This window comes from Hoplias malabaricus, chromosome 15 (genome assembly GCF_029633855.1).
Source record: "Hoplias malabaricus isolate fHopMal1 chromosome 15, fHopMal1.hap1, whole genome shotgun sequence".
NCBI lineage: Eukaryota > Metazoa > Chordata > Actinopteri > Characiformes > Erythrinidae > Hoplias > Hoplias malabaricus.
The window spans coordinates 32,160,789-32,182,548 of record NC_089814.1 but is presented as its reverse complement, the minus strand read 5'-3'; the positions used below and the strand labels follow the sequence as shown (position 1 = coordinate 32,182,548).

The following is a 21,760-nucleotide window of genomic DNA, read 5'->3' as shown; positions in this document are numbered from 1 at the left end:
GAGGGGAACGATCTGGAGTATAGAGCGGTCATCACCAACAAACTGTGTATTAATGCCAGCAAGACAAAGGAGGTGGTGACTGATTTTAGAAAGAAGCCTATCCAATTTGCACCAGTGAACATCCAGGGTGTGGACATTGAGATTGTGAAGGAGTATAAATACCTGGGCGTTCACCTTAGCAATAAACTGGACTGGTCAATAAACACAGATGTCTTGTACAAGGGCCAAAGTCGTCTCCACTTGCTGAGGAGGCTGAGGTTCTTTGGGGTGTGCAGGACACTGCTGAGGACTTTTTACGACACTGCGGTGGCTTCAGGGATTTTCTACGCTGTGGAAGCTCTGATGGGGGACAGGAAGAGGCTAAATAAACTGGTCAGAAGGGCTGGCTCAGTCTTAGACTGTCCTCCATAGAGGAGAATGTTAGCAAAACTGACATCAATTGTGGATAACCCCTCTCACCCCCTATATGCGACAGTGGGGGCCTTGATTAGCTCCTCTAGCAGACGACTGTTACACCCACAGTGTAGGAAGGAGAGATACTGAAGTTCATTCATACCCACTGCTGTTAGATTATACAACACTCACAATATGTAATATACACCATTATCTTGCATATATATTTTTGCACTGTCTTAGCACTACCAGTATTACTACCCCTGCCCTTTTCCCAACAATGTGAATAATCATGTGCTATAACTTGACCCCCTGATTTCTGTATGGTTGGTTGTATGGGTTATATGTTTGTGCGTATGTACGTTTTTAAGTCTTTTCTCCATTGTTTTATTGTGTTACTGTTTTTTCCCCACTTTGTGTCCAGTGCTTAAAGTTGTGTGCTGCTGTAACAAGTGAATTTCCCTGATGTGGGATCAGTAAAGTCAAAGTCAAGTCAAAACTATATTTTAAAAGGAGAAAAAACACCAACAAAGCTACCGTGGACACACCCTAAGGGCTAAGCTGCTAAAAATAGTTTGTCAAATACAAAACATACAAAGCATAAATAACAACATAAATCTCAATCTTTAGCCCCACTGCCCACAACACGAAATAAACAAGGCCCAAAAAATATTATTTACAGCATCTCTCACTGACTGACGGTGATTACAGGGCTCTGTTGAGCACACTTTAGCACATCAGCATTTTAATTTAGTTAAAAAAATAATAAGGGGCGGCACGGTGGCGCAGCAGGTAGCGTCGCAGTCACACAGCTCCAGGGTCCTGGAGGTTGTGGGTTTGATTCCCGCTCCGGGTGACTGTCTGTGAGGAGTGTGGTGTGTTCTCCCTGTGTCTGCGTTGGTTTCCTCCGGGTGACTGTCTGTGAGGAGTGTGGTGTGTTCTCCCTGTGTCTGCGTGGGTTTCCTCCGGGTGACTGTCTGTGTGGTGTGTTCTCTCTGTGTCTGCGTGGGTTTCCTCCGGGTGACTGTTTGTGTGGTGTGTTCTCTCTGTGTCTGCGTGGGTTTCTTTAGAAACGGGGCTCTGTGCAGCAGCCATAATCAGGACATGTCTGGTTTGTTCCCTGGTAGGGCCTCATCTGTGAGTTTAAACAGTCCAAGAGGCTACAGCTGTAGTTACTTTCTGAATGGATTCACATGCATGGGGCAAGCCAGCTCTGTGCTCTGTTGGGTGAGCAGTTGGTGTCCCTGTTCGAAAAGATGTAGTGGCTGGGATCATAGTTCTTGGAGGAAGCATGTGATTTGGGGGAAGCCTATCTATGGGGTGGAACTTGTAATGGCGTATGAATGTATGATTGGGGATATAGATCATAAACAGTAGCAATCGCACAGCTCTGTGGGGTCCTGGTGTTGGTGGTTCGAGTCCTGCTCCAGGTGACTGAGCATTTTGGTGTGTTCCCTCTGTGTCCGCGTGGGTTTCCGCCCACAATCCAAAAAACACATGTTGGTAGGTGGATTGGTGACTCAAAAGTGTCTGTAGGTGTGAGTGAGTGAGCCACCCTGTGAAGGACTGGCGCCCTCTTCAGGGTGTGTCCCTGCCTTGCGCCCAGTGATTCTGGGTAGGCTCCGGACCCACCGCGACTGAACTGAATTATAGAAGGTAAAGGTAAAGTAAAAGGGGAGAAAGGCATGACGTACAGAAACTTCGGTCTAGTCTCACACTTGATAAGTTGTTTTGATTGTTTGTGTGTGTGTGTGTGTGTGTGTGTGTGTGAGAGCTTGCAAGAAGTGGAGCAAACACCCAAGCGGACTCGAAGTAAGGAAGATAAGTAAGGGGGAGCGCAAAATCTCTCAGCCCTTTTACCAATATTACCAGCCGTATCTTTTAACCCACAATTGAGACAAAGACACAGCACAGAGCGCCGGGTCTTTTGGGCTTTTAAAGCCTCTGCCCAGGTGTGGGACGTTGAGGCTGATTAGCTCTGGGGTTGGAGTAATGTCTCACTCTGGTGGTCAGAGATGTCCCAGCGCCAGAGTCAAGAAGAAACAGAACAACTAATTAAATTATAATATTTATTTCAAATATTAAAAACTCAGTGTAAAGAAGATAACATGTTTAAATAAGTGTTTGTCAAATCAGTAGAGGTCCTTTCTCTAAGGTAAATCTAGCAAATCAGTTCAGTGCAAAATATATGTATTGTTTTAGATGGAAATGTATGAAGTTCTACATTATTCCACAGAAGCATCCTTTACAACATCATTGTCACTACAATAATCAGAGTAAGTACATTTCAGAAGGTTGTTATTCAATCGATCTTAAAAATCCTGAACACCCAGCACTCTTTCAGCACTTCTCCATATGTTCCTAGACCACAGCTGGCTAAATGTACAGGTTTCTTTAGCTAAACAAGATTGTGCATGTTCACATCCGGACCCAACACTTCAACCTGCAGAGAGATGCAGAACAGTGACATTATCTTCAGTCTCAGCCCTTCTTATGGCTTAAAACATGTGTTAAAAATAACTAAGACCTTTAATGGCCTTAGGAGAAACCTCTGAACGGGCCTGTGTCCTATGGCTCATAATGCACTATCAGTGATATGGAAATCTCGCCGGTGGAGAAGGCTGTGGAAGGTCCTCGCGGTTGTGGCCTCCTCTCCGGTGTGAAGGAGGAGGTGAACCCGGCTGCGGTCTCACAGCGTCGTACGAAGCAGACTCACTACTCTCTGGTACAGCTGCTGAACAACTGTCGCCAGATTCCTGGAACACACAACAGATAGAGATGCCCACAGGAGGTTGAGATTCATAAAAAAACAAAGAGCCAATCTCTCAAGCATCATTGTTCAGTTATTAACCCTCGGAGTATTATTCAGTAACGGCTGTAAATGATTAAATGGCCCGTATGAACCTAATAAGTCACATATACTCATGAAATGGAGGAATTCATTTAGAGGTTAAAGGGGTCAGTCTGGCACCAGAGGAGAGCGCCAGCTGCCCAAATCTGTCACAGCTGACAGGTAACCACGCAGGTTAGCCCCACACACACTGTGATGAGTTGAGGAGGGGGACAATCTCTCTCTATAGGACCCTTTGTCTTAGGTGGATGAGACTTCTGTAAGGATCAAAACGATTGGTCATTTTGGATAGTAAATACAGTGTCTACAGTTGTGGCCCCAGTGACCCCTGGTTTTTTTTTACTGACAAAGGTTCAAGTCATATTAGTATTATAATTATTTTTTATTAAATTATTTATCTGAAGACCTAATGTTCAGACACTACTACAAATGATTTCATAAAAACTAATATATAATGTGGGTGCAGCAGGTAGTGTCGCTGACACAAAGCTCCAGGATCCTGGGGTTGTGGGTTTGAACCCTACTCTCCCTGTGTCTGCGTGGGTTTCCTCCGGGTGACTGTCTGTGAGGAGTGTGGTGTGTTCTCCCTGCGTCTGCGTGGGTTTCCTCCGGGTGACTGTCTGTGAGGAATGTGGTGTGTTCTCTCTGTGTCTGCGTGGGTTTCCTCCGGGTGACTGTCTGTGAGGAGTGTGGTGTGTTCTCTCTGCGTCTGCGTGGGTTTCCTCCGGGTGACTGTCTGTGAGGAGTGTGGTGTGTTCTCTCTGCGTCTGCGTGGGTTTCCTCCGGGTGACTGTCTGTGAGGAGTGTGGTGTGTTCTCTCTGCGTCTGCGTGGGTTTCCTCCGGGTGACTGTCTGTGAGGAGTGTGGTGTGTTCTCTCTGCGTCTGCGTGGGTTTCCTCCGGGTGACTGTCTGTGAGGAGTGTGGTGTGTTCTCCCTGTGTCTGCGTGGGTTTCCTCCGGGTGACTGTCTGTGAGGAGTGTGGTGTGTTCTTCCTGTGTCTGCGTGGGTTTCCTCCGGGTGACTGTCTGTGAGGAGTGTGGTGTGTTCCCTCTGTGTCTGCGTGGGTTTCCTCCGGGTGACTGTCTGTGAGGAGTGTGGTGTGTTCTCCCTGTGTCTGCGTGGGTTTCCTCCGGGTGACTGTCTGTGAGGAGTGTGGTGTGTTCTCCCTGTGTCTGCGTGGGGTTCCTCCGGGTGACTGTCTGTGAGGAGTGTGGCGTGTTCTCCCTGTGTCTGCGTGGGTTTCCTCCGGGTGACTGTCTGTGAGGAGTGTGGTGTGTTCTCCCTGTGTCTGCGTGGGTTTCCTCCCACGCTCCAAAAGCACACGATGGTAGGTGGATTGGAGACTCAAAAGTGTCTGTAGGTGTGAGTGTGTGTGCTGCCCCGTGAAGGACTGGCACCCCCTCCAGGGTGTATTCCCACCTTGCGCCCAGTGATTCCTGGTAGGCTCTGGACCCACCGCGACCCTGAACTGGATAAGGGCTACAGACAATAAATGAATGAATGAATGAATATCAACAACTAATTTTATGATGGGATTGTTTAAGCATCTAACAATCCGTCAGGTCCATAATTTCATTCATAATGAAATTTGTATTTTATAGTATAATTTTGGTTGAAGTTAGACCCTAATTTAACAACAAAACAAAATGTAAAATACTAAATAGCTTTGTTTTGATTAATCTGAAAACCTTCTTCAGATCTGCGCTTATCCCAACTCAGAAAACTTATAACCCAAATTATTAATAACAATTCAGACATGGATATTAATGATTTCAGGGTGTGGTGGAAGTTATGGGAACGTGTTTGTCATTTGACGGTTGCGTTTCTTGCATTGGTTATTAAATGTTTATAATAGCAGCTGAGGCATCCTGACCTTGTTCCTCCCAAAGAGAAAACTCATGATTAACCCTGTGCCAGGGCACATTCCAGACACCGGCCCACAATGGCATCAGAGAGAACATGGCAGAGAACTGCAGCATGTCATGTATCCACAAAAAATCAGACTGGGTTTGAACCCATGGCCATGAACCCATGTCCACACCACCCACAGAACTCACATTAACAACAACAGGCCAACACTCACCGAGCGCCATGAGAAACACAGTTGTTCCTGTCGGGATGAAGGCAAAAGAGGGAGGCCACGCAGTACACACAGCACAACAGCATAGACAGAAGCCTCCTCCTTAAAGACATCTTCAGCTTCGTCATTTAAAGACTCTCACCACAGCTTCAAAGTCTCTGTTACGTCTTTACTTCTCTGCTGAAACAGCAGGCGGTCCAGTAAGTTCCTTCCTTGTCCAGTCGGAGGTGTATTAAGGATGAGCAGCTATGTGTAGCTGAGAATTGGGCACCATTCTGTGCAAACTGCATCCAAGCTGTGGGGCAGAGTGTGGCACAATAACTGCTGACCAAGAGCTGCTTTCAATAGCACTGAACAGTCTAGCAGGGATGAATACCACAGCCACATTGTCTGGCAGTTGGGAGCAGGCCTTTATTGTTAGACGTTCTCATAAAAAGATCTTTCCTCATCGTGAAGGGATTGTGGTGGGTGGTGTGGTCCTGTTGTCGAGGGGTGCACACTGTAAACAGGAGCATTTCTGATTCGTATACCTTCAGAGAGCTATTAGAAATCGAATTGAAGGGGGTGAATAGACTGGACGTGTGGGGACCTCATTTCCAAACTAATCACACACAGAAAATATGGTGTTTTTAAAGTGAATTAGTTGTACATTTAATTTACAAACTTTTCATAGCATTTCATAGGGACAAAGCTGGTGTTAGGGTCTAATTCATTAACATAATTGTTGTATAAATGATGTTTATGCGAGTGCCAGGAGCCATAAGAACCAGGTTATAAGTAAGGGAACAATATGTAGTATTTCTACCTTAAAATTGCAGCTTCTAAATGATGTTAATGTTCCATGGAGCTGTAATAGAGCCTCTGTTGCGGCTACGCCAGGTTCTCTTCTGGTTTACTGCACTAAGGAACTTCTGAATCACAGGGTGGAGGACTCTCACGAGAAATGGGTAACGCTTTACGGCACATAGCTCACAGGTAAATGGTTGCCTAGCTACAAAAAGAATCTAGCCCAGTATTCCAGGTACGGACATTATATGGAAGAGAGAGAAAGAATGAGCGGCCGTACAAGAGTTAATACTGAACTGAATTTACACAGTAGAGTGAGCTGAAACAGACCCGAGGACACAAATTGGAGCAATTATACTGTCGCTAGTTAGTGTTACTGAGAAGTGAGCCAGGGTTTGCAGCTGCTAACATTAGCAGGATTAGCTCACATTTTCGCGTTAGACATTGATTCTGGTAAAAAAGTGCTTTTCTCCGGTTGCTGTGTGGATTAAACGACTGAAGTTACACTTTGTGTCAGTGGAACCCAAGCTTCATTGAGGGCAGAGTTATAATCAGGTTTTGAGGGTTACTGATGAACGAGGATGAGTGCTAGCGCCTGCTAACTTTAGCCGGATTAGCTCAGTTTTTAGCATTGGACATCGATTCTGGTAACATGTGCTTTACTGTCGATTGCTGTGGTTATAACGGCTAGCGTACCACCAGAGTTACACTTTATGCTTTTATTAAGATGGTTCAGTGTGTATTATGAACGATATATGGGTTTTATCATGTAGTCAACGTAACACATTCCCCGGGCTCAACATCAGCTGGAGCCCCAAGAGCTGTTTGCTAATTTTGTCAACATCACTCGATCAGTGAGTGAGAGTGCTTGGACAACATTATTACTGAAACAGTCATGCTAATAAAGCCAAGCTGAATTGAAAATTTAGAGAGTGAGAGAGGTGTGTGTTTGTTTGTGAGAGAGAGACAGGGAGAGTGTGTGCTAATTGTGTTTAAGTGAGTGAGTGAGCAAGAGAGAGAGAGAGATAGAGAGAGAGATGTGTGTGAGACTTGATTTCACAGTTCTGTAAACATGAATTACACTCAGCATCAGGTAGGGGGTGCTCAGGAGACGAAGAAAAAATAAATAAAACAATTTACATTGTATTTCTTTGAATTCAACTGTGATTTCAGACACATTTATATCTACAATTTGGACGTATCAATATAAACTATTAAATAATTACCATTTCTTGGCCTGAACTTACAGAATTATATTTTTAACTGATAATTTCTAAACACATTTGTAAGATATCCCCCATGAAAATGGAATATATCAATTGTAAAGTTGAGAACTTAAGAACAAAATGTTAGCACATTTCACTATCGCTTAAAAGTAATATGAACACACAATAAAACACACAATAAAAGTCTTCATAAGATTCATTCTTCTGTTACACATGATGTTTCTGTGCAAGTTAAAAAAAAAAAAGAAGAGGTCAGAACCTCCCCTCCAGTCCTAGAGTCAGCTTCCCCTCATCCACACTTCCCCCCTCACTCCCACAGTTTGTTTAGAATTTCAGAGAAATCAGAGCAGGAACCATATGAAAACATGGGAGTGACTACAGACAGGGAGCTGGACACTCTGTCGCCCGTTCCATGAATATGGTACAGACCAGAACGTGTAAAACACACCGTCAGACCTTGTTTGTTCCCTGAGATTATTTTTTTCTGAGATCAGCCTCATTGGAACTGAACAGGATTCAAGTTGGAAAGTGTAAAGCAGTTTTTTTTCCCACTAACCTGTTCATCCTTTGCTTTAATGGAATCCGGACTACACTGACAGATTTACACAACTGGATGTGGCACCACTCCTAGGAGGTTGGTTATGAGGAATCATCTGTTTTGAATTAGTGACTCAGGCATGGGAAACTGTTCATTATTCTAATATCTGGAGTTCTACATTTTTACCAATAATAACAATATCTGATCAGCTTTCGGTGTTCGGGAACTGTTTTTTGTGTTATCTGCTATCTGTGCAATTCACAAAGAGAATGCTCATGGAAAATGGGATCTTCAAGCAGGAAGTTTGCACTACAGATCCACTGATGGGACTTGGATGAAAGCCAGGCTGGACAAGGGTCAGCAAAACCACAGCAGTAGCCACGGACATACTTTGGCCCCGCAGTTGGAAAGAGAGGTCTGTCTCTGATGCTGGGAAACCTGACACTTGAAGAAAAGTCCTGCTCTGATCACTCCAGGTCAGCAACAGTATGGACACCTTCTGGAATTTTCTGTGAGCACTCCTGAAACCAAGGACAGAAACGTTGAAGGATGGCTGCTAGGAACGGGACCTTGTCCTTTTCTGAAGTAAGGGACAACTACTTAGAGGACGTGACTCCAGCCGTCCCAGTCTTCACTACTCCCGCTCAAGCGGTCATAGACGGGAGAATCATGGGCAAGATCCTCAGTGTGGGCTCTGTCTTGATCATCTCCACCAACCTCCTGGTCGCTATCGCCCTGGTCCTGCTCATCCAGAAGAAGGGCAGCCAGAGCTGGTGCTTTGTCCTGAACCTGGCCATTGCCGACATCCTAGTGGGCCTGGCCATCACCGGCATCGCTACTGATGCCCTGAAACGACATGTAACGTCGGTGCATAAGGAAGTGTGCTTGCTGCGCATGGCCTTTGTCATTGCGCCCTCTTCCGCCTCAATCCTAACCATGTTTTTCATCTCGCTGGACCGTTACATGGCCATCAAACTGCCACTGCGCTACTCGCAGCTCATGGGAAGGAGGATGATTGCCGGAGCTTTGGTATCCCTGTGGTTGCTGTCCACAGCCGTGGGGTTCATGCCCAATATGGTGGAGGAGATGCAGCACAGTCGTAATGACAGCATATGCACCTTCTTCTCGGTCATCGAGCCCCAGAGTATCATCGTAGTCTTCTGTGTCGCCTTCTTCCCGGTACTCCTGGTCTTCATCTACTTCTATCTGGACATTCTGAAAATCGCCTGCGGCCATCAGCGTCGTATTCGAAGGGCCATGCAAGCTGGATCCGGCTGCCTGCCGCATAACCGTTACTGGGTACACGTCAAGGCTCTGAAGACCGTGGCTGTACTGGTGGGCTGCTTCACACTCTGCTGGTGCCCTTTCTTTATAGTCAGTGTCGTGCAGGTTCTGTGCCCAAAGTGTAAACTTTATGGATTTCTAGAAAACCATCTCTGGTTGCTGGGACTTACTAACTCCCTCATCAACCCCCTGGTTTACGCCTTCTGGCAGAGGGAGGTGCGACAGCAACTTGGGGACATGTTTGCTTGCATTAAGGCTTGTCAGTGTTGTACTAAAACAACTGAATCAACTGACGTATGCCCCATAGACCACACCACGGCCACTCAGACAAGAATCTCTGTTGACCAGGCACTGCCCTGCCAGTTTATTTTTAGGGAGCCTACCACAGTGCCTTTCTCTGCGTGACCATCCAGTCAAAACTGTGCAACAAACATCGTCCGTTCACTTCAGAGGTCAAAGGAAACGGTTAAGTGCTTTTATATCAAGAATGAAATGGAAAACAAGGCCATCACTTAATGGATATGGAGTCTTAAGAGTCTAGCCCTGTGTGCGTGTGATGGAACAGATGGCTTTATTTACTTTTTACTCAGTTTCTTCTACTTACCCACGGAAGTCAGATGACTATAAGCACTTATGGTCTGATGTCTCAATTCCAGTTGTTTGCAGAATCAGTGTAGGTCTGTAACAGATGAATATTTTTGATTTAAAATTCATTGGTTTGTTTATAGATTGCTTTTTGCAGCAACTGTGCTATAGCTATTTACGCTAAATGAATTAAAATGGTGATTTTATGTGTTCAGGTGTCTTGTGTATTTTCTTTTTTTTTTTTTTTAAGTAAAACAAATCTGATCTAACATCTAAACAGGCTATTACTTTATTGAGCACTGTGCTTGCACACGGGAATTTTTTCTCTGCATTTAACCCAATCTGTGTAGTGAAACACACACTAGTGAAAAAGACACATTAGTAAAAATTAAAAAAATTTTCATCAGTACTGAATTTGAAATTTGTATTTTGTCAATCTTCATTCTGTATGACTTTAAGATATTTTTAAATTATATTAAATATATGTAGTTATTTCTCAAAACTACATCTGGTTATTAACACTAAAGAGAGAATGTGCAGCAAGAGAGCAAGTGTTTTGCTAACTATAGAGAAACAATGGTGAATAATAACATTTTATCCACTGATTTAAAAAAAAAAAAAACCACTACCAACACATTCCTCCTTACAATTTTTACATAATTTTCTAAAAATGATGTCCTGTTCATTAAACCTCACCAAATGCATCCGCGTGTTTTAGCACAATGATGTTTTCTTGTTGACATGACTCCAACCTGGAAAGTCAGGGTTTAATCAAACAATCTCAGATTTTCTAAGTCCTTCACGGTTCATATGCGCTTGTCTCCTAATTAAGGTATTTCTGACAGGAATTGAAGGTAGCGTAAAACCTATTTTAAAGGTGCACTAGGCAATTTTACCAGTGTTTGACACTGTAGTTACTGACAAAATCCAAGCAGGCGATTCACAACCAAAAAGACAGCCATTCTGTCTCACAGTGCACTTTTTCAAACAGGATTTCTCAGGATTGCCTTTTTGCTGATTTAATCATTCGCAGTAGTAAAAAAATTAAATAAAATTGTGTAGTGCACCTTTAAACATTCAGTATTCAGTGACTACAAAACGATTCGTTTGATGTAACTGTAGAACATGTGCATAATAATGAATATTATTTGTTTAAGTTTATTGAGTAAAGAACAGACCATACAGTGAACTACAACTCCCATAATTCCCTGCGCGAGTCCACAGGAAGTGAACCGCGGAGCGTCGACATTTTGAACCGAGCCGCCGGAAGCCCTCGGGTAAAATCGGGGAAACAACACCGCTAAAATGAAGTAAGTGTCCGTTTTACAGCACCGTTTCTGTATGAAATAAAAATATATTATGTTCTCCTGTGTATTCCAGGTCTGCACTGCCTCTGTTCTGATGGTAGAAATGTATTTTAAACGCGAACCGAGCTCTGGAAACATACGGAGGGCTCATTAGTACAGACTTGTTCACTCTGACCATTTCTGTAATAAATAAATACAACAGTAATATAAACCAAGTGTCCTGTTTCCAGCTCTAAAAGGCAAGTTTGAGCGGCTCTGTGTTAACATCATGTGTTCAGCCCCTAAACGTGGAGTTATAGGGGATATCTGTGTTAAAAACTTTGTGCAGCTCTTAAACAGAGAGGTTTAAAGTCACAGTGTGTTAAAATGGACCCCTCTGTGTTTTGTCCCCAGTCCCCTCACCAAAGTGAAGCTGATTAATGAACTAAACGAGAGGGAGGCTCAACTGGGAGTTAAAGACTCTGTGTCATGGCACACAACGTACAAGGACAGCGCCTGGATATTCATTGGTGAGTGTCATCAATAATAACTGTGCACCCATCAGTCTACACAGTGTAGTCTGTTGTTTCCCTACATTCACTCTGTTCCTCAGCGGTCAGGACACCTTACAGAGCAGGTGTGATTTGGGTGGTGGCTCGTTCTCAGCGCTGCAGTTGCTGACGTAGTGCTGGTGTTTGTGTGGGTCAGACACAGTTTTTAAACAATGCCCCCACTCATTGGCCTCTGTATTTCACACTCACAGTTTGCAGATGTAAAGTCAGAAACAGTAGCTGAACACCAAACAATACATTTACTTGTCATTACCACTGTTTTTATGAAACTATTGTAATTGGCAGGTGGATTTCCTTATGATCTGACAGAGGGAGACCTCATCTGTGTGTTCTCTCAGTAGGTCCAGTTCCTTCATTCACCTCCAAGCATAAAAACCATACACTATTCCTTTGTTCCTCACCTGATTAACTTTATTCCCTTTCTTTGTCCATCAGGTATGGAGAGATCGCCAACATTAACCTGGTGCGAGATAAGAAGACAGGCAAATCAAAAGGCTTTTGCTTCCTTTGCTATGAAGATCAAAGAAGCACCATCCTTGCAGTGGATAACTTCAATGGCATCAAGGTCAAAATCTTCACAGGACACTGATAATACCAAAGCAAACGGAATCAGAACAAAATCACTTTTTAAAAGACCATTCAATTCAAAATAAATATTTAAACTAAAACAAAACATGTACATTATAAAATTTTGCGATGAGTTGGAGTGGTTTTGTGATCGTGAACTAATCAGCCAAGATCAGTATCTGACCTTACTATCTACCAATGTTCACAGAAATAACAACACAGTGTTGCGCTGGTGTAGAGTGGATCAGACACAGCAGTGCTGCTGGAGTTTTAAACACTGTGACCACTCACTGTCCACTCTGAGACACTCCTCTCTTGTCGATGTAAAGTCAGAGAGTAGCTCATCTGTCGTTCACAGCTTGTCTTATTCATCATCTATTTATGGTTGTTTGACTGTTCTCAGTGCATCAGAGGCACTGAGGTCTAGTGCTGCGCGATATGAGCGCAAATCAATATCACGATTAATTGTACATTTTACCAAGATTACGATTAATGAACCATTATTTAGTTTTTGCATTTTTGACCCTCGTAGTTCAACCCAGCACGTCCAAATCAGATGCTGTGTTTTTCTCTGGTACGAGTCTCTGCTCGAGTCGCTCGGTTGACCTCTGCGTTTAGGTTCTCCTCCATGTGGCAGATAGGGGGCAGAGTCACGTGACTACAGCTTGGTAGCGTGGTTTTAAAGGGACAGTACATGAACACACAGTGGGGACATAACAGAATAACAATAACCAATACGATATAGACAAGATTATGTCGATTAGAAGTTCTGTCAATTTTGATTAGTTTTCGCTTAATTTCCCAGCACTACTGAGATGTTTAAATGGAAGACTAGATCTCTACAAGCTTTACAACAATCTTTGTTTTGTGCTTCTACAGATTAAGGGCCGGACCTTAAGAGTGGATCATGTGGCTAATTACCGCCCCCCCAAAGATAATGAAGACATCGATGACATCACCAAACGGTTGCGGGAGGAAGGCTGTGCCCCCAAACTGCCCACTGCATCATCATCTGACTCAGAGCCTGAGGAAGTGTACCTTGTACCTACGAAGAAACCAAAAAAGGATAAAAAAGAAAAGAAGAAGAAGAAAAAGGAGAAGAAAGAAAAGAAGGCATCGAAGGAGGAGAGACGTGAGGCACAGGATAAGTCTCCCTCTACACCTCCTGTCAGGGTGAAGAGAGAGCGGGAGGACGAGGGCTATGAGAAGTACGCCCTGAAGGGGGCGCTGGAGTCCAGAGGCGAGCGAGCAGGACAAGAGAGACGGAGCCGGGACAGACAGGAGGATGCCGACAGATCCAGAGTTCAGCAGGACAGGAGAGGAGCGAGAGACAGAGAGGAAGAACGGAAAACGGACAGGAGTCGAGACGAGGGGAGATTCAAAGAAGACCTGCGTTCACGTGAGAATAGGGAAAGGGAGAGAGAAAGACAGAGAGACAGGGGGGAAGGGGATAAAGAAAGGGAGAAGGAGAGAGAGAGGGGTAGGGAGAATGACAGAGATAGGGAGAGGGAACGAGACAGAGAGAGGGATAAGGACAGACAAAGGGAAAGAAACGGAAGTAAGGAGACTGAAAGAGAACGGGACAGAGGCAGAGAGAGAGATAGGGAACGAGAGAAAGGGAGGGACCAGGAGAGAGAGAGAGAGACTACGCGATGGTCTACAAAACACAGAGAGCACAGTCGAGACAGGGAATACAGACGCAGCTGAAAAATGGACAAACATCACTAAGAGACACTTTGTCCACACACTGGACAGGGGGCCAGCAACGTATACATTCACCCAGTCACTGAAACTACCAACATTTTGGGACTGCATGTGGAAACCCATACAAACACTGGGCGAACACACTGTGGCCCCATCAACACGAATCTGTTTATTTGTTTAAAAAAACTAACGTTTTTGTCTGATTTGGCCTCCTATCCACACGAAAACAGCGGTTTATGAAAAACGCCGTTGTCACTGTTCTCCTGTGGAAGAAGGTAATGTTTTTCAGAAACTGGTTGAAATGCAAATACCTCCTCACTCCCTCTGTAGTGAAGTACATAAGTCATTAAACTACAATGTACAGGCAGCTAGCTCTAGATTTCAGATTCTCATGTATGAACATATATAAATGATGCTGTATTAGAAATATATAAAGCACGGTTAAGATCTAGATTCAATAATTTCATGACTTGCTTAGTGCACTACATAGGGAGTATGGATTGATTTGGGATTAGCACCTGTCGTAGGGTAGAAGTACTACGGCCTCCTACTGGACTGGCATGATAATGCAGCCGTTTTCGCATTTCGCCTGTACGGTGATATTTTCAAAAATGGCGAGAGGAAAGCCTCAGATTTTAAAAATAAACGTATCCATGTGGACGGGGCGACAGATCGCGACAGAAGTAATGTTTGTTGTGGATCTTGTAAATAAACGTTAAGACCAATAACACATGCTTGGGTCATTTGACATAAATATTATTTTATTTAAAATTGATACAAAGAACCAAAAAAAAAAAGGATATTACAATAGAAAAAAATCCCAAAACATATGTGGTGTCCCTAGGAAAATGAATAATAGTAATAATTAAAGTAAATATTTTCACTGTTGAATTATGAAATAACATTAAAGGATGGTATTTTTAACACAAAGCATAATACACAAGAACAAACAGGATGTTTCGCACGTTACCGTCTTGTACCCGCTCAACAGGAATTTCTCCATAGCTAATATTACAATCGAATAATCTCTAAAGCCACACGAACAGTTTACCATCTAACAAGTAAAAATACACAAATATACTCTGAATAAATTAACATCTTTCATCTGAGGAAGAGGTGGTGTTTGGGCTGCCGTCGGCTAAGAGCATGGCGTCTAACCAATGACAGGCCAAGCTGCAGAATATGAAGGAAGGAGGTGGAGCACTGACTGTAGACTGCTGGCATTTGGTGAGCAGTCATCTACTCACTTAACCTCATCGATTCTAGCTCTTTAAATACAGAGTGGATGAAATGACCACCAAGTTTCAGTGGATTAAAATTAGTAGCTGATGAACCCAGTCAGACGTCTTCAGCTGGAGAAGCGGTCAGTCTGTTTTCAGAAATCTAATGGGATTATTTCATGTTAGGAGCTGGCTTTGCACACATTGATTAAGCCTGGATTTAGATTAAATGGCTGTCAATAGGGAATCACCGCTGGAACGTAAGCTTTGGTGTAAACCGCACCTGGGGAACCTTTCCCTCTTCCTTGGTCCTTACCAGTGAAAATAGTGTCTTCCTGTTTTTAACAGCTGTACGTACTACAACCATATTCTGGAAAAAAAGATAAATGATTTGTAGCCCATAGGCGAACTTACTTAAACAGAGCCAGGCAGGTAATGTGTAAATGCCAACATCCATTTCATTGAAATCTTCCCAATCCCGATTCAGACGTTTTTTTTTTCTTGATTCCGTGTGGAAGACACGCTAAATAAACGGGCTTTTATTTTGCTACGTGGTGAGCTGTGTAAATGAGGTCTATTTCTAAATCCACGCCTACAATTAAAGTTTTTCAATTCCACAAGTTTATTACCGGAGATGGAGCCTGTGAATATTGATGCCTTGATTGCAAACCGTGGCGTTCTCAGCAGACCACCTGCTCCCGTCATCAAAATGGATTTATTCAGTGCCTTGTCCAGTTCTATTAAGGGGTGACTGGAACGTTGGGGGGTTAGAGACAGATGGCTGGCTGAGGTGGGACAAGGTGTGCGCAGAGCTGCTGCAGAAGCAAACCCTAAGCTCAGACGTAAAATGTAGGTAAGAAAAAAAAACAAAATTTTGCTTTGGTCCAAATTACAGGGAAAATTAACATTAAATTCGGTTAAACCACAAAGTCCTTTTGTCACTTGCTTTATTCTCTAGTGCACAAATACACAGCCTCCCTCCTTGCAGTAAGTGAGGGGGGGGGATGTTTCCTCTCCAGAGAATATGTGCTTGGCGCTCGTGGTTACGTGGAGGTGTTCCTCCCACTCAATGTGCCTCCAGTCATAGACTTGTCTCTGTACTGACTTCAAACCGACTAATGGCAGTGTTCCTGCTGAACATGCTGCAGTCCTTCAGAAGATTCGCCAGCTGATGTTCCATTGCCTTGTTAACCTTTGACAATCAATGAGGATCAACCAGCTCATTCAGTCTAATGCACCTAATTCGTGTCAACCCACTGTCGTGGTTCCGCAACATCAAAGAATAAACAGAGCCCAGAAGTGGATTCCCAGATTTCACGTTCATTCTGGGTGGCTGCATGCAACCAAACACAAACCTAACAGCTTTGAATTCGTTTCGCTGCACCTCTGCCAGGTATTTAGAGGTCTGGACGCTTTTCAGACGGCCCCCGTTACCATCTTAAGAGGAATTCTAAAACAAAGAATGAACAGTTTTTTCAGATTTATAGGCTGCATGACGTCAATGTTGCCTAAGCTCTACACAGGTCTGTGTGTTTTATAGTGAATAAAGCAGGTACAAAATCTGCTTATGTGATTTTTGCGAATGAAATCCAACTCTTTCCAAAGAGAACCCCTAACATTTATCAAGGAAATGACAGCAGGCAAGTGTTGTCTATTCCTGTTTCCGAAATTACTCCCTATACACTGTTACTCGCTATTTAGTGCACCATTATAGGGAACTGAACTCAAGAGGGTAGTGGATTATGGGTGTCCACTGGTGTACATCGGTTGTACGTTTCTTTTTGCGGTGCACTGTGGGACTGAGTGCACTGAAAACTATCCACACTACTACAAAATGGCGGAACCCCAAAATAGTGCAGTGTCAGACACAGCATGTGTGTCAGTTTCCTGCATGGTTACTTGTTGACTTGCTCTCCTCTATCATCACAGGAACACAAAGCCTCCTGCTTAATGTCATTTTCCTGCCGTTTATAAACCGTGACCTTGTGTAAAGGAAGGTGGTTTTAAAAGATAGGGACTTTATAACCAGCAGCCATTTCATGTAATTCCAGCATCACTGTGGGGGTCTCGTGAACGCAGCATTGGCATCCCTAACATCACTTCCATGCTCTATTATCCCCATTCGTAATTAGCATATTTAGTTGCCATGACAACCAGATGATAAAAGCCACAATTTTATGGAGCTGACTGGAGCGCGTTTGACCCCAACAAACAACTCGCGCTTCCTTCAAGTTCTACAACAAAGTATAAAATCCATCAACACAAAGATGATTTAAAACACATACATACATTAGGGGTAACATTTACTTATTTAAATCCATGACGAGTATGTCTAAAAGAGAGTAAATTTGAGCTGAGGGAGGGAGTTTTGGCTTTTGTTAAACTGAGGACCTCCTCGACCACCAGGGTCTGGAGAGATCCATGCAGTTTGTTTATAGACGTGTGGGTTGTCAGAGGTATTTGAGCAGAGTTAGGATGTCTAGGTTGTATAGTGTGAATGGTACCGCTACTGTTGTGGAGCTCTGGGAACTTATGAAGGATGTTTTCATGGTCAAGTGTCCCCATAATGCCACTATTGTTTAAAAAAAATAAATACAAATAAAAAGTCTCATAACTCAGAGCCTTTTCAAGACACTAGCGGTTTGGTTCACCGTGACCTGATCTTAAGTAGGAGCCCTGTTTGGGCTCTGAAAATTTGGGATTGTATACAAGTAAGGCGCTGTAGGTTGACTGACCGAGGGAGCAAGAGGAAGAAGACAAAAACAAAAACTTAATTTCACAGAGTTGCGGCATAAAAGAGCTGGAGCGCATGTCGAGCTAGACCAAACAACCCACTAAAAAGAGACATAACATTAACACAGAAAATAACAATCTGTGGGAATATATACAAAGCGTGTCTTTAGATCTTCGTGTACCTTGAATAAAAAAATGAGTTCATTCTGAAACATATGTACAGGTAACCCTGATCCCTGAACCAATCCAAGCAGCATCTGCATTCAACGTTCATTAATCATCGTACCATGCAGACTCCTGTCGTTACATGCAGTCGTCAGTGACCAGGCCATTACCTCATCACCTCAAGTCACAAGAGCCCAGACTATACTGCCATGCAAAGGCAAAATACAGAATCTGTTGAGGGTAAAGTTGAGTTAAAACCAAAATTGGGTGCCTCAGGAAAACTGCAGTGACATATTTGGCTGGACCTTAAAGCTGTTGATCGCAGGTTCTCGCTTGGCGAAGTTACTGCTCTTTGCCGTTTAGTGCAGCACAGTTCGAAAACATTCAAGTATCAAATTGAAACACATTATAGGAGAATATTTCTTCGAGTGATTTGGGGATAGGTTATGGCTGACAGGTTCTGTCCCAACTGGCTGTAGTTAATGAGTCTGATGAGTGATCACCAAGAACGTGGATTTCCATACTTTGCCACTAGTTTGAAGATTATGGACAGAAAGACAAAAACGTCTAAAGCAGACAAACAGGGAGGAAACATGAAGATGAGGTTGGGTTTCTGTCTCACAGACATGGGTGCCAGTCATGCAATCATCCTGCTAGTGAGTTTATTTCCACCACGTACACCAAGTCATATCTGGGCCCTTCATCATACACATAAGAACAACTCGGACATCAGTGTACTTAACATTTACATAGTCATGATTCCATTTGAAGTCAGTGCAATTTCATTTCACACACACACACTTTGTGTGAGGCAGCTTTGACTCTTGTTGTTTCAGGCCCTGGCCCTGACTCCACTGAAACTGGATCTCTGAGGCCTGACTAAGCAGTTGATCCATAATGCTTTGGAGGCTCCACCCCCTAGGATCTTACTGTATGGTGGTCTAGTCAATCAGAGAACGTTCCAGTCGAGACAGGACCATCTTCCACCCTCAACCTGAACACACTGAAAACGTCAGCTGAGTTTGTGGTAGTTGCCGTTTGCCAAATAGATGCCAAATTATTCAGTCTCAATAACGACCCTCTCATTTAGCACACTAATCTCAGCGTGCCTTCTTAGAGGGAATATGTCTAAAACAGACATATGTATATATTTATATACACACACAGATGTATACATCTCCCAACTGTCATTCACAGACCCTCCACTGTGGCAAGGAACAGCAGTCATCCAGGGCTTTGACCCGTAAGATAATCGCCAGTCTCTTGGGCTTGAACTGCCACCTCAGCACATGGAGATGGTAACGTTGATGCCCAGGTTGCCATTATCAGCAAAAAGGTGGGCGATGGAAGTGTCAAAGACGAGGCAGTCACTGTTCATGATGGCCGCGGCCACGCCGTCATGGATGGACCGTGGCGTAGCTTCCCACGTGAGACGCCGCCGGTTGCCATTCAGCTCGAGGCGGTAGGCGAAGTTCTCGGCTTGTTTGCGGGTGCCTATAAGCAGCACGATGGCGAAGAACTGCTGGTGGCCTTCGTATTTCTCCTGCTTCTCCAGCACCAGCATGAAGTGATGCCCAAAGCAGGACTGCATCATGACCCAGTCCACAGCCCCTGGCAGATTGATGTCCGTGGCCAGGAAGACGATGTCCTCTCCCTGCAGTGTGGTAATGGATTTGTGGGCGTGCATGAGGTGGGGCATGACCGCCTCCAGGGAACCCTGCCATTTGCAGGAGGCTCCTGGGCAGGGGCAGGTGTAAGGTCGGAACTCACACACCTCCTCGTGCTCCGGCTTCTCGCTGTGGTGCAACGACAGCAGGCAACCCGCCGAGGCATACTGCAGAGAGAGAAAGAAGATGGATGACAACAAAACTGGCATGGAACAATATATGCAAGAGAAAACAGAGAAGACAGGCATCAAGGGAAGAGACAGCAGAATAGGGACTGAAGAAAAGAAAATGGGACAAGGATGGTACAGTGGGTGTGTGTGAAAAAGCTGTAGAGCAGATGGAGTAATTAATGATAGTGCAGCAGACAGTAGTAGGTGGGCTTGAAAACCGAGGTGTAGGAAGAACACAACCAGAACAAAAGGAAAAAGAGGCAGGGGAGGAGAGGCAGTGATAGGGGATTTAGGGAGGGCAGGTGAAGGACACCTGACAACAAACAAAGCTTTGGGGGAACTAAAGACAAAGCCATAAATTAGTCACAGTGATCAGTAGGTTCAAGTGTGCTACATCCTTCACCACACATACAGCAGGCTTGCTCATCAGAACTAGGTCATGCAAGGGTAGGACACACCAGCTCCATATTCTCTACGTGTGGGTGACAGAATGAATTGTTGGGGAGTATGTATGGGATGGACCAGGTCAATCACTTGAAGACGAATTGCTGTGGTGCCCAGTGGGGTTCTTTCCTTGATTATCAGACAAGGAAGATCGGTGAAGGTCAAATATGAACAGCCCCTCTCCTGCAGCCTTTAGTGGAAATGCAAACACTGCAAGTCTAAAGCTTGCTAAAGTAAGGGTGCACACAGTAACTGACAATAACTATTCTCATGGGTCTGTAGGATTGGATTTGAGCATCAACAAAGGGTGCAAATCCTGCAATAACCTGATAACCAGCTCTTTTCATGAAATTCCATCAGCTTAGCCGAGCCTACAAATAGAGCTGTTGTTGTTCAAGTTATAGTGTTTAGGTTTAGTGTAAGGGTTTAGCACACGTTATTTAAAAATGCTGGACAAATGGGAAAGCCACAAAAAAAAAGGAGACAAAAAGGAACAAAGACAGATGATGGGTCACAAGAAAACCAGGGCAGTGAATACTGGAGCGAAGTGAGAAAGTGCCCAACCAAAGGACATTTTTCAGAGGTCATTTAAGTGCTGACTTTGCTTGTGTATATTGTGGAAATGTAACTTAAAAGAACCTATAACCTATGAGCACATTGACTTAGAAAGACTACTGCATGGGTTAAGGATTAAAGGGCTATAGTACAGGCAACTACAAGCATTAAAACAAGACGCAACATTTCTTGGTGACCAGGCTATGGACGTTCTGGCCTTCAAACCACCCCCTGAAGGCATGCTTCAATATCTGCCAAATTAATTATTAAACCTGATTGACAAGCAGGGACTCCTCAGTGGAAAAATCAGTGACTGACAGCAGTTGCCAGAAGCAGCAGCCGCCTCACCATATACTGTCAAAATCCCTGGGTTAAGAAGCAGCCGAGAGGACAATAGGAACCATTCCGTTAAATCTCACAGGTGACATATGTGGTATTCCTAATTGACTTTCATTTTCATTAGCACACGGCCCATGTCCAAATGCCCTCAAATGAATCTCTCTAATCCGTTCTGATTCCTCGACTCACCCTATCTGAGCCAAACGATTTGACCGTCAGAGGTGTAAAAGTCATTCTGGGAGTGGTGTCCCTCCCCCGTCTGCCGCTTATCCTCTTATCTTTCTTTTTAATGAGAGAAAGACAGGATTTTGTGCAGTAATCCTGCAGGCAGTTGGCTAGTGATAAAGCCCTCTCCTGTGCCTACTGGAGCTCAGGGAAACAGGAAGGAGTGGGGGCTAAGTTGGTACAGAGGGACCAGGCCCAGTATCAGAATGGAAATTAAGAGGGGCATCTCTTCCTGAGGAATGAAGAGGTGTAAAATGCAAGAGTGGATCTCCTGAAGGTACCAGCTGACCTGCTCTGAAAAAAAATCTTGGAAAAGCAGAGTATTCGTAGTTTCCATCGAGTTTAACTGAATTTAATTAAGTGAGACAA

At 44.1% G+C, this 21,760-nt stretch overlaps 3 protein-coding genes and 1 long non-coding RNA gene across 4 annotated transcripts in view; 2 read left to right on the top strand and 2 right to left on the bottom strand.

The window, feature by feature from the left end:
- Positions 1-2,526: 2,526 nt before the first annotated feature.
- LOC136668149 (uncharacterized) lies at positions 2,527-10,581 on the bottom strand. Its single transcript, XR_010795474.1, has 4 exons — positions 10,441-10,581; positions 9,764-9,838; positions 2,943-3,149; positions 2,527-2,836 (listed from the first exon to the last, which is right to left on the bottom strand). It is a non-coding gene; the product is annotated as an uncharacterized lncRNA (long non-coding RNA).
- Positions 8,425-9,564, top strand: LOC136668003 (glucose-dependent insulinotropic receptor). Its single transcript, XM_066645217.1, has one exon. The coding sequence runs from the start codon at positions 8,425-8,427 to the stop codon at positions 9,562-9,564; it is 1,140 nt and encodes a 379-aa protein (XP_066501314.1).
- Positions 10,582-10,950: 369 nt separating the features above from the next.
- rbmx2 (RNA binding motif protein X-linked 2) lies at positions 10,951-14,629 on the top strand. The gene is made up of 5 exons (XM_066645467.1): positions 10,951-11,054; positions 11,445-11,560; positions 11,888-11,939; positions 12,038-12,167; positions 13,049-14,629. The coding sequence occupies exons 1-5, from the start codon at positions 11,050-11,052 to the stop codon at positions 13,874-13,876; spliced, it is 1,131 nt and encodes a 376-aa protein (XP_066501564.1). The 5' UTR covers positions 10,951-11,049; the 3' UTR covers positions 13,877-14,629.
- A 44-nt stretch (positions 14,630-14,673) lies between these two features.
- siah2l (seven in absentia homolog 2 (Drosophila)-like) overlaps positions 14,674-21,760 on the bottom strand; it is a 28,436-nt gene continuing 21,349 nt past the window's right edge. The window contains exon 2 of the mRNA XM_066645468.1: positions 14,674-19,825. Coding sequence (XP_066501565.1) covers positions 19,274-19,825 — 552 coding nt within the window. The 3' untranslated portion in view covers positions 14,674-19,273. The remainder of the gene's footprint in view (positions 19,826-21,760) is intronic.